The sequence below is a fragment of the Ochotona princeps genome, chromosome 1 (genome assembly GCF_030435755.1).
Source record: "Ochotona princeps isolate mOchPri1 chromosome 1, mOchPri1.hap1, whole genome shotgun sequence".
NCBI classification, from domain to species: Eukaryota; Metazoa; Chordata; class Mammalia; order Lagomorpha; family Ochotonidae; genus Ochotona; species Ochotona princeps.
Genome location: NC_080832.1, coordinates 46,359,155 through 46,373,185, shown reverse-complemented (window position 1 = coordinate 46,373,185; position 14,031 = coordinate 46,359,155). Strand labels below are relative to the sequence as shown.

The following is a 14,031-nucleotide window of genomic DNA, read 5'->3' as shown; positions in this document are numbered from 1 at the left end:
CTATTCATAGAACACTGAACTTTGTGTTGGGCTACCCTCTGCTGTGTGCACTGAATTCTGTTCCCAGCAGGAGGGTTATGTTTTTAGCGAAGTAAAGTATCAGTCATACTATATACATATTTGTTCTCAAACTAATGAATGCCATTTGCAGTAATACCTGTAATTACTCAGTTTTGATGATGTTATGTAAATGAAGTGAGTTGGAAAAGAAGAAAGTTAGTGTTTCTAAAACCAAATGAAATGCTGTGAAATTACTTACTGTATAAAACCTACTATAATGATATAATATGGAGAGATTTGTTAAAGATTAGAGAACTTGCAGAAATATGGAGGGATTCTATGTCTGTAATTTCTTCTTATGTTGGAATGAAACTAAAGCTGGAAATTGTGATGATGTACTCTGTGTTCTTTGCTGGAAACTTCATCCATGAACACACATTCAAACAACAAGTTTTGGCTCATCTTCAAAAGGCTGAACCTGTTTATATCTAGGTATGTTTTATATCAAAACAAAACTCAACAACTAATATATGTATTTTTGTGAGCATATACTACTCCTGCTCTACCTGCTCTTAGAAAGAGCTAGGTAACCACTGGTCAAGATCGCATTGAGTAAGGTGGAATTACTGCTTCCGTTAGGAGCTCAAGATAATCCCCTTTGGTTTTCATGGCTGTAATATATGATCCTTTCCTTTACTGTACTTGTATCTAAGTCTGAGTCAGACTGTATTTGTAAACACTTTAGATAACTTTTCAGAAATCCTGCTGTTCTTTCCGGTCAGCTTTCATGATGATATAGGGATAAACCTGAAGGAAGCATAGACTTTTTTTTTTTTACTGGTAAGCTAGTGTTCTGTCAAACCGAAAACTGCTTGAAATAAGCAAAATATATTTTGAGGGCTTGGAATTTTTTTTCACAAATTTGCATTATAATATTTCATCAGTGCTAAACATTTTATCAAATATTCTGTTTTTATCCATAAGCTCATTGATGAATCCGATTGGCCAGGGTTTGGTGGCAGCCCCTTGATGTTAGTTTCATTAGAACCAGGTATTCTTAGTAGATGCTTCATCACGTGTTAGGATAACAGTGCCTGTTAAAGTAGTGACTTGACGGCTGTTCCTCACTGGTGACCATGCCCCAGTAAGGAGTGTGTTCCCAACTCCTTGGCATACATTATGAGTGTCTTTTTTACCCACTTAGAGATAGGAAATTTATTCATATCCTCACTGTTTGTATGTGTATAGTGTGCTTGTTGGTACAGTGACCGCCTAGACCAAGGCAGGTTTGTAAACCAATAGTTAAGGAGCGTAGTCTTTTTTAGCATCCAGCTAAACACTGATACCTGTTATAGCTAGCCAGACACTGATGTTTTTACTAAAAGCAAAGGAGCTTCTCCAAATTCCTCATTTCATGATGATCATGCAATCTTTCTGAACATTGTGGCCTGATTTATATTTTTTGTGATGGTGGTTGTTGTTTTAAGATTTATTTATTTTGGGCCCAGTGCAGTAACCTAGTGGCTAACATCCTTGCCTTGTATACATCAGGATCCCACATGGGCCCCAGTTCATGTCCCAGCTGCTTCCACTTCCCTTCCACCTCTCTGCTTGTGGCCTGGGAAAGTGGTGGAGGAGGACGGTGCAAGGCCTCACGACCCTGCACCCACATGGGAGACCCAGAAGAAGCTCCTGGCTACGGATGGACTCAGCTGTGGCTGTTGCGGTCACTTGAGGGGTAAAACAGTGGATAGAATATCTTCTTCTCTCTGTAAATCTGCCTTTCCAATAAAAATTAATATCTTTTTTGTTTTTAATTTTTTTAGATTTATTTATTGTATTGGAAAGGCAGTTTTACAGAAAGAAGGACAGGCAGAGAGAAGGATCTTCCATCTGCTGGTTCATTCCCCAAGTGGGCACAAAGGCCAGGGCTGAGCTGATCCGATGCCAGGAGCTAGGAGCTTCTTCTAGTCTCCCACATGGATGCAGGGTCCCAAGGCTTTGGGCCGTCCTGCACAGCTTTCCCAGGTCACAAGCAGGGAGCTGGATGGGAAGTGGAGCAGTTGGGACATGAACCAGTGCCCATATGGGATCCTGGTGCTTGAAGGGGGAGGATTAGCCAATCAAGCTATTGCACAAGGCCTTGATTTATAGGTTTGTCCCTCTGTGTCTTCTCTTTCCAATTTTTGGAAGTCTACTATGTTCCACACGGTTTGCTAGGATTGGAAATCCAGTAATAAATAGAACAGGAAAACTATCCATGTTAGACTTAAATTTCAATGAGGGGCACACACATACTCGTGTGCACATATACATATTTACATGTATTTATTAAAGGTACAGAAAAACAAGGAAGGGAATAAAATTGTGTGTGTGTGTAAATCTGACAGTGTAACCAGGGAATGCCTCATCAGGATCACTTTTTTACTAATAAACATTCTAGAAGAGACAAGTCTTCAGAGCACTTTAAAATGTTCTTACCCTGAGGTTTGTGGGCTTGTGGAAAATACTGCACGATAATTTTTACTAACTGAAATCTAACGTATGAATAGAGATAACCAGCTGTAAGAGAATTGGAATAACTTTGTAACGTTATTGCAGATAGCTATCACAGGATTTTCCTGTCCTATTATAGTTTGTATAGACATCTTAGAATTTATGCTCATCAACTTACAAATGATAACCACTGTTCCTGCTATTAAACATTATTCGGTGTTTTAATAAAAGTATATATAAATATGTTTAGATATAGATTGTTTCAAAATGATAGATATTCTTATATCCATATGTATGATGTCCTATGAATTTTACAACCTTTCAGGAAAGAAGCTATGTCTTCACTAGGGTTGTTGGAAGGGATTAATGGCATAGAAATATTAAGCTTTAGCTTAATCCGTATTTGAGGGGTTTCTTCCACCTCCCACAGGTTTGCCACAATCTTCATTTGTTTCCCTCTCTGAGTGATTATTCAAAGATATCCTGAACAGATAAGATGGGTTTTCTAGATAGTTCCTTAGATTTGTGATTGTGAAAGATCCTATCTATTTCCTGTTTAAGGTAGGCTACATGCTTTTAAAATAGCTGAAGAATCTTATCTGGAGTTAAAATCAACTCCCACTCATTTACATCAGCCTTTTAGCACTCTCCTCTCTGTGCTGTTGGCTATATAGTTCTTTCTTGTACTGATCAGCTGTAGGAAATAAGATTGCTAAACATGTTCAGCTCTCCTAATAAACCATGATGGATTGAGGCTCTCCTGTAAAGTGGAGGAGTGAGCGCTTGAGGATTGATATTTCTGGATAATTCCTGTTTTGCCATTACAGGTACAGTGTTTTCGATCTGTTGTGAGTATGTTCTGCCACTGTTCGTCAAAAATGAGGATTGGAGGTGGTGTTGTGGCACTGCACATTAAACTGCAGTTTGAGATGTTGAGATCCCACGTGAGCCTTGCTTGAAATCCTGCTGCTCCAGATTCTTACCCAGTTTCTTGCAGGTGGCCCAAATGGAAGACCTAGGTTGGAGTTCTGGGCTTCTGGCTTCTGCCAGGTGGATATTTGGGGAATGAACCAGGAGATGGAAAATTTCCATCCTTCTGTAACTCTGCCTGACAAGTAAATAAATAAAACTAAAAAAGGAATAAACTTTCAAAAGCAAAAATCCTGGTGTTGCCAAAAGCCTGAAAGATGAAAGTGCTAATGCTGTGCCCGAGGCATACTTTGGATCTAATGTGGAGGGAAGTGAGTTCTGCATCATTGAACTTCCGTTGTGTTCTGAGAAATAGAGACTTAAGAAGCGTGACGAAAGCTACAGGCCTTGGCACACTCACTTACGTGTTTCTTCTTCTTTGCAGGTTGGTGAAAGATGCCCCTTGGGATGAAGTCCCCCTTGCTCACTCACTGGTTGGTTTTGCCACCGCTTATGACTTCTTGTACAGCTATCTAAGCAAGACACAAAAGGAGAAGTTTCTTGAAGTGATTGCCAATGCCTCGGGATATATGTATGAAACATCCTACAGGAGAGGGTGGGGATTTCAGTACCTGCATAATCATCAGCCCACCAACTGCATGGCTTTGCTCACAGGAAGCTTAGTTCTCATGAATCAAGGTGCGTGTGAATACAGCAGGGAGTTGCCTGAGCTGACTGCAGTCAGAGTCACCATGTTGTAAATGAAGCATTTTGACACCTGTTCTTAGGTTCAAGTTTATATCTGGATCTTCGTACAGCCCATGAATGAGGCAATATCTATGGCTTCTCTTTGTGAGTTCAGGAACATCTACCTTGTTTGTACTAGTTCTATTAGCCTGCAGATTACAGCCTTTGTCGCAGGCCATATCCTCATAGCATGGAGTCAATGACGAATATTTCTTTTCCCAGAGAATTCTGAAAATGAATCTAGCCAAAATGAAACAAACTGAGTTTTTAAAAGCTAAACAGGTAGTTTGCTGCTTTTTTCTTAAGATTTTATTTTTATTGGAAAGGCAGATGTACAAAGAGGAAGATCCTCCGTCCAATGATTCACTCCCCAAGCGGCCACAACAGCCGGCAATGCGCCGATCCGAAGCCAGGAGCCAGGAACTTCTTTCCAGGTCTCCCACATGGGTGCTGGGTCCCAATGCTCCGGGCCGTCCTCTGTTACTTTCCCAGGCCACAGGCAGGGATCTGGATGGGAAGTGGACCTACCGGGATTAGAACTGAGGCCCATATGAGATCTAGGACTTTAACCGCCACGCTATTGCACCGGGCCCAGTAGTTTGCTTCTTAAAGTGAATATTTCTTAGCACACAGATATGAATCATATTACAAGTCCTTTTTTTTGCTTAAAGACTTAAGCAATTTGGATCATTTATACCAAAACTGGAATTAAAGTGTAGAATGTATGGCTACTTTTCTTTAACATATTGCATAATTGCCACTGTTGCATTTTTTTTCTTCTTGGACTCCTGACTTAATTACAACGCATATGGAAATCTGTAAGTAACTCAATAAGATGTATTGAACAAAACTCTAAGATCATAGTGAAACATTAGACTATTATGTAGATCTAAAGGAGTTTAGCTCTTGATTGCATTCCTCATAAAAACTACCATAAAACAGCAGTATGCAGATTGTCCAGCATCAATGTTTATGCAAATTTTCTCCCTGGTGCCATCAACTATCATTTTTTTAAAGGTTTATTTCATTTTTTTATCGGAAAGTCAGATTTAAAGAGTGAAGGAGAGACAGGGAAAAATCTTCAGTCCACTGATTCACTTCCCAAGTGGCTGCAACGGCCAGATCTAGGCTGATCTAAAGCTAAGATCCAGTAGCTTCTTCTGGGTCTTCCACCTGGATGCAGGATCCCAAGGCTTTGGGCCGTCCTCTACAGCTCTCCCAGGCCACAGGCAGGGAGCCCATTGGGAAGTGGAGCAGCTGGGGTACAAACTGACACCTACATGGGATCCTGGTTGACAAGGCGAGGGTTTAGCCATTAGGCTATCATACTGGGCCCAGCTATCACTTTTTTTTAAACAACAATAGAAAATATTTATCTCTTTGAAAAGCAGTTACACACACACACACATGCGCGCGCACACACACACACACACGTCTTCTATCCACTATCTGGCCTTAATGGCCAGAGCTGGGCTGGTCTGAAATCAGGAGTCAGGAGCTTCTGGGTCTCTCACATGGATGCAGATACGAAAGGACTTGAGCCATCTTCCACTGCTCTCCCTGGCGTATTCACAGGGAGCTGGGTTGGAAATGGATCAGTGAGGCTCGCATCGGCACCTCTATACGATGCCAGCTCCATGGAGAATGACTTTACCAGCTATGCCTCAACAGCAGCTCTCCCCTCCTCATTACTTTTGAGTCTTAGAAGAGGAGAAACACTTCATCATATGACATACGCTAGTTCTTTTTCATATTTTAATTTAGACATCAGCTGTTGGTAATGCAAAAACTTTGTGGAAAATAGAATTGAAAGATAATTTTGATAAAAACAAATGGAGGGCCCGGCGGCGTGGCCTAGCGGCTAAAGTCCTCGCCTTGAAAGCCCCGGGATCCCATATGGGCGCCGGTTCTAATCCCGACAGCTCCACTTCCCATCCAGCTCCCTGCTTGTGGCCTGGGAAAGCATTTGAGGACGGCCCAATGCATTGGGACCCTGCACCCGTGTGGGAGACCCGGAAGAGGTTCCTGTTCCCGGCTTCGGATCGGCATAGCACCGGCCCATTGCGGCTCACTCGGGGAGTGAATCATCGGATGGAAGATCTTCCTCTCTGTCTCTCCTCCTCTGTGTATATCTGGCTGTAATAAAATGAATAAATCTTTAAAAAAAAAAAAAACAAATGGAAATCTTTGCACAGTTTTTTTTCCATGGTGTGCGATTTCTATGTACTTTGTGAAGACCCTTTACAGAAAGTAACTAGTTATGGCCAGCTTCAAAGTTCAGTATCTTTTTCTTTTTTACTGCCTCAGAATAGAAATTGAATTTATAATAATTTAAGGAGAGATTAATGTGGAGAGTGAATTTTCATCGTGATTCTCCTCATACTCTGTTCTCCAAGACGGGCCAGGTCATGGTGTAGTAAGCTAAGCTTCTGGCTGCTCCACTTCCAATCCATCTCTTGCTAATGGCGTAAGAAAGCAACAGAAAACGGCTCAAATTCTTGGGCTCCTGTATCCGCTTGGGAGACCTGGAAAAAGCTCCTGGCTTTGGATCGGCCCAGTTCTTGCTGTTGTGGCCATTTGGGGGAGTGAAGAAGTGAATTGAAGATCTCTGTCTCTCATTCTTTCTGTAACTCTTTATTTCAAATAAAAATAAATATTTTAAAACATTTTAAAATTTAAAAAAGCAAGTGCAGAGTGAAAAATGGAAACAAAATGAGGACCCATTATTAGCTCATTATTAACCTTTATAGATCCAATGTTCAAGAAAAGATATCATGAGTGAGCCAAATCTCAAGCTGGGACAAAAGATTTTAGTTTAGAATAGTTTTATTTTTATAGTTCTTTAAGGACTAGAATAGAGTTTGTTTCTTTATTCATTGTTGTCTGCACATTTAATTCTTAATGGAAGTTTTGTTGGCCCTAATATATACCTTTCTGTAGCGTATATATAAACAATTTACACATTGATAAGAATATTGGAAAGAAAGAGACCAAAATCTATAATCCCACATATCTCAGTTAATAGTCTTAGATTATGGCTGTCTCATTATCCTCACTTGAACTTCAGGAGATAACTTTGCCTGAATTACTTCAATAATTACATTTTTGTCATGCTGTCCTTGTGCATGCTGAGCTGATGTAACTTGGGGTTCAGTGATAACTTTCATTAGACACAAAAATTTTCAAAAGTGAGAGAATTTGTTATTTTTCCGTCTTCTCTCCAACTCCACACTGGATGTTCAGGAACCACTAAGATCACATGGACAGAGTTTAAAGTTAATTGGAAAGAGTTTAAATGATTGCACAGTAGCTGTGCAAGTTGTTTCCCTTATCTGAATGCCTGAAATTAGATATATTTCAGTTTTCAGTTTTACAGGTTTTAAGGTGTTTGTTTAAATCTCACTGGTGAAGCAAGCCTAATCTAAAAATCCAAAACTCTGAAATGTTCCAGAATCTGGAATATTTTGTACACCAGAGCTTTTGCGTTAGAAATGATTAACCTGTAATGGAGTCGGAGATTGACATGAAAGGTGTCTTGAAGAGATTTATGATTGAATATCAAATACACTTGAACTCAAGAGAAGAGTGTTGTTTACGTGAATTTGGCAAGGTTCATGGAACTTTAAACAATGGATAATAATTTAGATAAGCAAAGATCATGAAATTCTAGGTATCATGTATAGATATTGGGAAGATACAGGGCATAACTTCAGTTAGCAAAATATCAAGCCTCACATGGATAAAGGTTTGCAGTGTACAAAGTATTTTGGTTAACATTGCTGCATATTGACAAAGGCTTGCAGTTTGCAGAGCATTTTTGCAGACATTGCTCATGATCTCCTGAGAAAGTGTTACTAGAGAGAACAAAAAGGAAAATCAGATATATATACAGAACATTGGCCTGATTTGGGGCATCTGTCACATTGGTGTCTTGGTGCAGGTGGAGGACACAGACAGAGAAAAGATGAAGATGACTAGAATTTTAAACTTGAATGATACAGAATGTGAACAAAATCATCCAGTATGTCAGGTACGCAGCTGAGTGGCAGAAACAGCCAGGAACTAAGCATCACTTTTGCCCAGCCATGCCTCAGAACAGTGCTGCCGCCTGAGATGGGAGCCAGTACTTAGCCTGTGACTAAGCACAGGTCCCGAGCTGTTGCTCCTTGGGTCTCTGGGTACGCGGCTCCAAGCACATTTACTAGGCAGTGCAGCACTAAGCAGCATTGAGGACAAACACATGTATGACAGTGAAGCAGAAAGGCTCCATCCACATTAGGAGTTAGTGATTTATTTTTATACTTGATTGTGTATTTTAAAAAGGGACAAATGGGAAACCCAAATCTTGAACCTAAAGACCTAAAGATCAAGTTTCTGTTCATTTTAGTCATTTGGCAAAGTCTAGAACAATCCAGCTGTTCTGTAATTTGGGGATAAGAATGCATAATTGAGTTATTAAAGGGATTAAGTAGGATTCTGTTCAGTGCTGTGTAAATTATTTTAATAGAAATGTGAAAGGTTATTGTTACCTAAACAAAGGAATTCTGGAAACTTAGTAAGTCAAAAAGATTTTATAAAACACTTTAGACTTTTTATTTTGAGTAGGGAAGTTGAAACATTTGCTAGGCTGAACAACTATGTGGACAAAATAATGTAAATACTTTTGACAGATTCAGGACTCTTAATTGAGTTTCATCACCATGAGGTTCCCATTTTAAAGGTTTCTGAGTCTGCTATGCTGCCTTTCCAGATTGCGTGGAAAGCAAAGCACATAGAGAATGACCGATTGTCTTCTAATGATCATACAGTTGAAGAGTGTCCATTTAGCATTTATACTACTTATATCGTATTTGCGAATCCTATAAAATAACGCTATTAAATTTTGCAACATTATGAAGTCTAAAAATGGTTTTGCAAGCCCTGTAGTTTTAGAAAAATAGGATCTGAGTATGGAAATATTTTCTTTGCTTCCAAATTTACTACTTTTCCTTACTGTTTTGTGGGGAGGGAGGATAAGGGGCTTTGATCCATCCTACTCTGATCAACTATGTTAACATCATCTAAAATAAAAGCAAAAGAAAATATTTTATTGCAGACTAGTAGTAATCTGCAGCTTGTGATCTTATAAATGATTGTAGCTTTAGTTTATTAAATATTGAAAAATAAGAAATACAGGTTTAATTTACATTTAATCAATAAATGACCTATGTTCAGGAACTTCTTAATTCTGTATCATAGACATATCAAACACCTATTTAACAAGATGTTATTTATAATATTGACAGGTGAGTTTTACAAAATACAATTTGTAATGCAACTGTTCAAAGAGTTTTACTTTGCTGTACTTTTGCCTGTGCTTTGTTCTGACCTTTTTAGTCATTGTTTTTACATGTTTTCATCCTTCAGGGTATCTTCAAGAAGCCTACTTATGGACCAAACAAGTTCTGACCATCATGGAGAAATCTCTGGTTTTACTGCGAGAGGTGACAGATGGCTCTCTCTATGAAGGAGTTGCATATGGCAGCTACACCACTAGATCACTCTTCCAATATATGTTTCTTGTTCAGAGGCACTTTGATATCAACCACTTTGGCCATCCATGGCTTAAGCAACACTTTGCTTTTATGTATAGAACCATCTTACCAGGTATAGTGAGGAGTGAGCAGTGGGAAAATACTCAACTATTGCAATGTCTGTCTTCTGATTATGAAATTAGCTAGAGGGCCAGGTATGGTAGCCTAATGGCTGAAGTCCTTGCCTTGCATGGACTTGCATGGGAACCCATATAGGTACCAGTTCTAGTCCTGGCAGCCTGGCTTCCCATCCAGCTCACTGCTTGTGACCTGGAAAAGCATCGAGGAGGTCCATTGCCTTTGGACCCTGCACCCAAATGGGAGACCCAGAGAAGGCTCCTGGCTTTGGATTGGCTCAGCTCTGCCCATTGCAACCACTTGGGGCGTGAATCAGCAAACAGAAGACCTTCAGTTCTGTCTCTCCTCCTCTCTGACTTTACAATAAAATAAAAAATAAAATCTTTTTTTTTAAAGAAAAAAATAAGCTAGAGTAGGAAAATAAGTCAATCCTGTGGTATTTGTAGTATTGACTGAGGGATTCTTTATAATTTAAGAAATTTATGTATTTATTTACTTATTGAAAGGCAGAGAGACAGATAGAGGTCTTTAGCCTGCTGATTCATTCCCCAGATGCTGCAACAGCCGGGACTGAGCCAAGCCAAAGTCAGCACCCAGGAGCTCCGCTGCCCCTTCTACATGGGTGACAGGGCCCTAAGTACAGGCATGACAGCAGGAAGCTGTCACAGAAGCACAACAGACAGCCCTTTGAGATGGGCTGCTGCTGTCTCAAGTGGCAACTTAGCATACCACACCACTGTATTGTTCCTGGCATGCGTGTGTTTAGAAATCCAGAAAACCTTTATTATCTACAGCCAGGTAAGGAATTCAAAGATGAATACACTCCTTCTGCATTCAGAGAACTCACAGATTTGAAATGTGATTTGTGTAGTAGCACATTTAAAATAGGTAAAATTTACTTTGAAGAGAATTTACTAAGCTATAGGGGAGCAAAAACATTAGCTTATGCATATATGGTTATGGTGACATTTGAGAAGAGATTCTGGGTTTAGCCTATGTCATCTCAGCTACATCTCTCTCTGTGTTTATTACCTGTCTGTTGGTATCCTAGTAATGGCTACTCTAATTCAGCCCAAAGTTTTGTGCCCTTCTTTTTCAAGAACAACTGGAGCATATCAAGTTTTACCTACGTTTCTGATAATGATGCCCTGACATTATGATGCTTGCATTTTTTTTTCTTTTAACTTCCAGCAATACATAATAACAAAGCTTTCCCTGGAAATTAAGATTTTTTCCAATTTTCCCTTAGTTTTTGCCCTGAATTTTATGTAAAGTCTAACTTCAACTTTGTTGGAACACAAATTGAAGCAGCTAATATTTTTATCTTGCCTAGAATTCAGGTTGAGATATGAGAGAACTAGTGTTCATTCCAAGTTTAGGAACTCACTGTGCACAGTAGCATATACCATGCCTGAATGGTGTATAGCATACATACTGAGAAATGAGGAAGGTGGGTGAGATGTATACAATCAATAGACATAGCACTACTGTTACCAATAGCAAGTTGCCGTATAACCATTACAGCCTTGCACATAAGATAACAAACATAGTTGGTTTGGAATAGAAGGTAGACATCATGTTTTGTTTTCTTCCCCCAAACACTTAGCTGATTCTCATTTGCAGCTAGCTTTGAGGATCGTTTAAGGTCAAGCTGAAGTTCGAGATGTCCATGAATTGCCTATGTTCGAGTCCTGGCTCTAGTATAGATTCTAACTCCCTGCTGATGCATAGTGCAGGCCCCTGCCACCCACGTGGCGGAACTCTATTGAGTTCCTGGCCCTTGGCTTTGGCCTGGCCTGGCTCTCGCTATTTCAGGCTTTGAGGAAGGGAACCAGAGGATAGAGGAGGGCTATCTTGCTTGTTGTATCTCTTTCCCTCTTCAATAAATAAAAAATTTGAAATTTCGTATCTATAAAAGGAAAGCATTGTTTAGACCTTGATAGGAGTATGCAATTTTAAACTTACCTTAATCCTTTCCGTCTTCCTTCCCCAGGGTTTCAAAGGACAGTGGCTATTGCAGACTCAAATTACAATTGGTTTTATGGTCCAGAAAGCCAATTAGTGTTCCTGGATAAATTTGTCATGCGTAATGGCAGTGGTAACTGGCTGGCTGATCAAATCAGAAAAAATCGCGTGGTGGAAGGGCCTGGCACCCCATCCAAAGGCCAGCGCTGGTGTACACTGCACACAGAATTTCTCTGGTAAGACACACCGGGCCAGCTTCCAGGAATACTATTAATTGTGTACTGGGTTTTTTCATTTAAAAAGATAAACTAACATAAATCACTTCTTAAACCCCTTCTCCTTCCCACTTAAGTACATACCACCTCAAGTCTACTTGTACCATAGTCTTTGAAACCTTTAAAAACATTTTTTAAACATTTATTTATTTATTTATTTATTTATTGGAAAGTCAGATATACAGAGAGGAGGATCTTCTGTCTGCTGATTCTCTCCCAAAGCAGCCGCAACGACCAGAGCTAAGTCGATCCGAATCCAGGAACCCAGGAGCTCTTCCACCTCTCCTGGGTACAGGGTCCAAAGGCTTTGGGCAATCCCAGACTGCTTTCCCAGGCCACAGGCAGGGAGCTGGATGGGAAGCAGAGATGTCAGGATTAGAACCGGCACCATATGAGATCCTGGCACATGCAAGGCAAGGATTTTAGCCACTAGGCTACCACACTGGGACCTTAAAATATTTTTTTTCCTTTTTAATATTGTTTACATAGTTGAGAAGGATGCATGCCCATGTGGGCCACTGATTAGGGTGGGCAGCTTAGGAATGGAGGATGGTGAATGGGACACATATGTCAGTGGTTTTTTTTTTTTCTTTCTCTGCCCACAGAAGAGGAAAGGGAGAGGGCTGCTCCTTGCTGTCAAGCTATATCAGTACCAGGGATGAAGGATAGTCCTTTGATGATGCCCCGAGACATTGTCAGTTTTGTTGTTCCACCTCGTACATCCCCAGGCCCAGCAACATGTTGCAAAGCTTGGCCAGGAGAATTGTCCTACCTGCTCTGCTCTCCATTCTCTACAAAGCTGTTGATATCCCCTCCTGGCCTAGTTGATATGACTGTTATGCCCGCCTTGTGCATCTAGACATGCTGCCCACTGCTCAGGCATCAGCAGCTGAGGAGGCCTATTCCCAACACATGTCCTTCAAGGTTAGCCTACACATCCTGTAATTTTCCCTGTGGCAAGGATCTGTGTCCAGCAGTCTAGTTAGGCAGTCCCCTCAACTGGGGTGACCTCAGACTTGACTCTTACGTATGCCAGCCAGTGCAGAGTCAGCTGCAGTCTGTTACCTGCACAGGCCAGTGTGCGTACTGATGGATGCAGCTGCCTGGTTGGTTTGGCCTCAGACCCACATCCTGCATGAACCAACAGGTGCTATAGCCTAGCCCAGCCAACCTGCCACAGACCTGGTCCTCATACATCCCAGCAGGTGCTGCGACCTACTTAAGGCGACACTTAATAACTTCTACCAGGCCCACTCCTGGTGTTGTTTTGTTTTGTTTCGCATGTGCCAACCTCTGCTACAGCTTAGTCCAACCCAGCATACATCCCATCCAGCTCTGGTTCCCACACATAGGCACTGCAGCTTTTGTCATCACACCCTGACCCTAGGCCAAGCCTGACAGGTGCTGTTGCCTTGTTCAGCCTGGCCTACCCCAGCTCTGGTTCTTACGCTCACCAACAATAGGTATAGCCTAGCAGTTCAGCCTAGCTCACAGTTCCCCTGCTAAGCATGTTCCCAGCCCTGGATCTTGTTCCTGCCAGGGGGTAATATGGTGCAGCCTGACATGACTCGCATCCAGGCCCAGAACTTGCCAACTGGTGCTGTGGCTCAGTTCCCTCAGCCCACATCCATTCTGCTTTTCTGCACACCAGCAGGTACAGCAGCCTGGCCCAGCCTGGCCCACCCAAGGACCGCTCCACCCCGAGTCCATGCTCTCATGCTTACAAGCAGTAGATCAGCAAGGGAGTCCCTGAAGTTTCTATACAAGGCCCACTCCCAGCCCTGGATCTTGTGTGCCAGTGAGTGCTGAAGTCCAGGCTTAGATGACACACTCTCAATCTTGACATTTGCCAGCAGGTGCAACAGTCTGGCTCAGCCCAGCCTGGCCCAGTTCCAGTTCTTGCTGGCAGGTGCAACAGTATAACCCCGCCTGGCCCACTCTCAGCCCTCATGTGAACTGACAGGTATTGCAGTTCAACCCAGCCTGGC

At 41.4% G+C, this 14,031-nt stretch overlaps 1 protein-coding gene across 6 annotated transcripts in view; it reads left to right on the top strand.

Annotated features, from left to right (window-relative positions):
- The window catches only part of DSE (dermatan sulfate epimerase), a 74,963-nt gene that overhangs the window by 55,621 nt on the left and 5,311 nt on the right, over positions 1–14,031 (top strand). For all 6 annotated transcript variants that reach the window (XM_058656303.1, XM_058656154.1, XM_058656092.1 and 3 more), the window contains 3 exons: positions 3,851–4,104; positions 9,559–9,798; positions 11,797–12,004. In XM_058656303.1, coding sequence (XP_058512286.1) covers positions 3,851–4,104; positions 9,559–9,798; positions 11,797–12,004 — 702 coding nt within the window. The remainder of the gene's footprint in view (positions 1–3,850; positions 4,105–9,558; positions 9,799–11,796; positions 12,005–14,031) is intronic.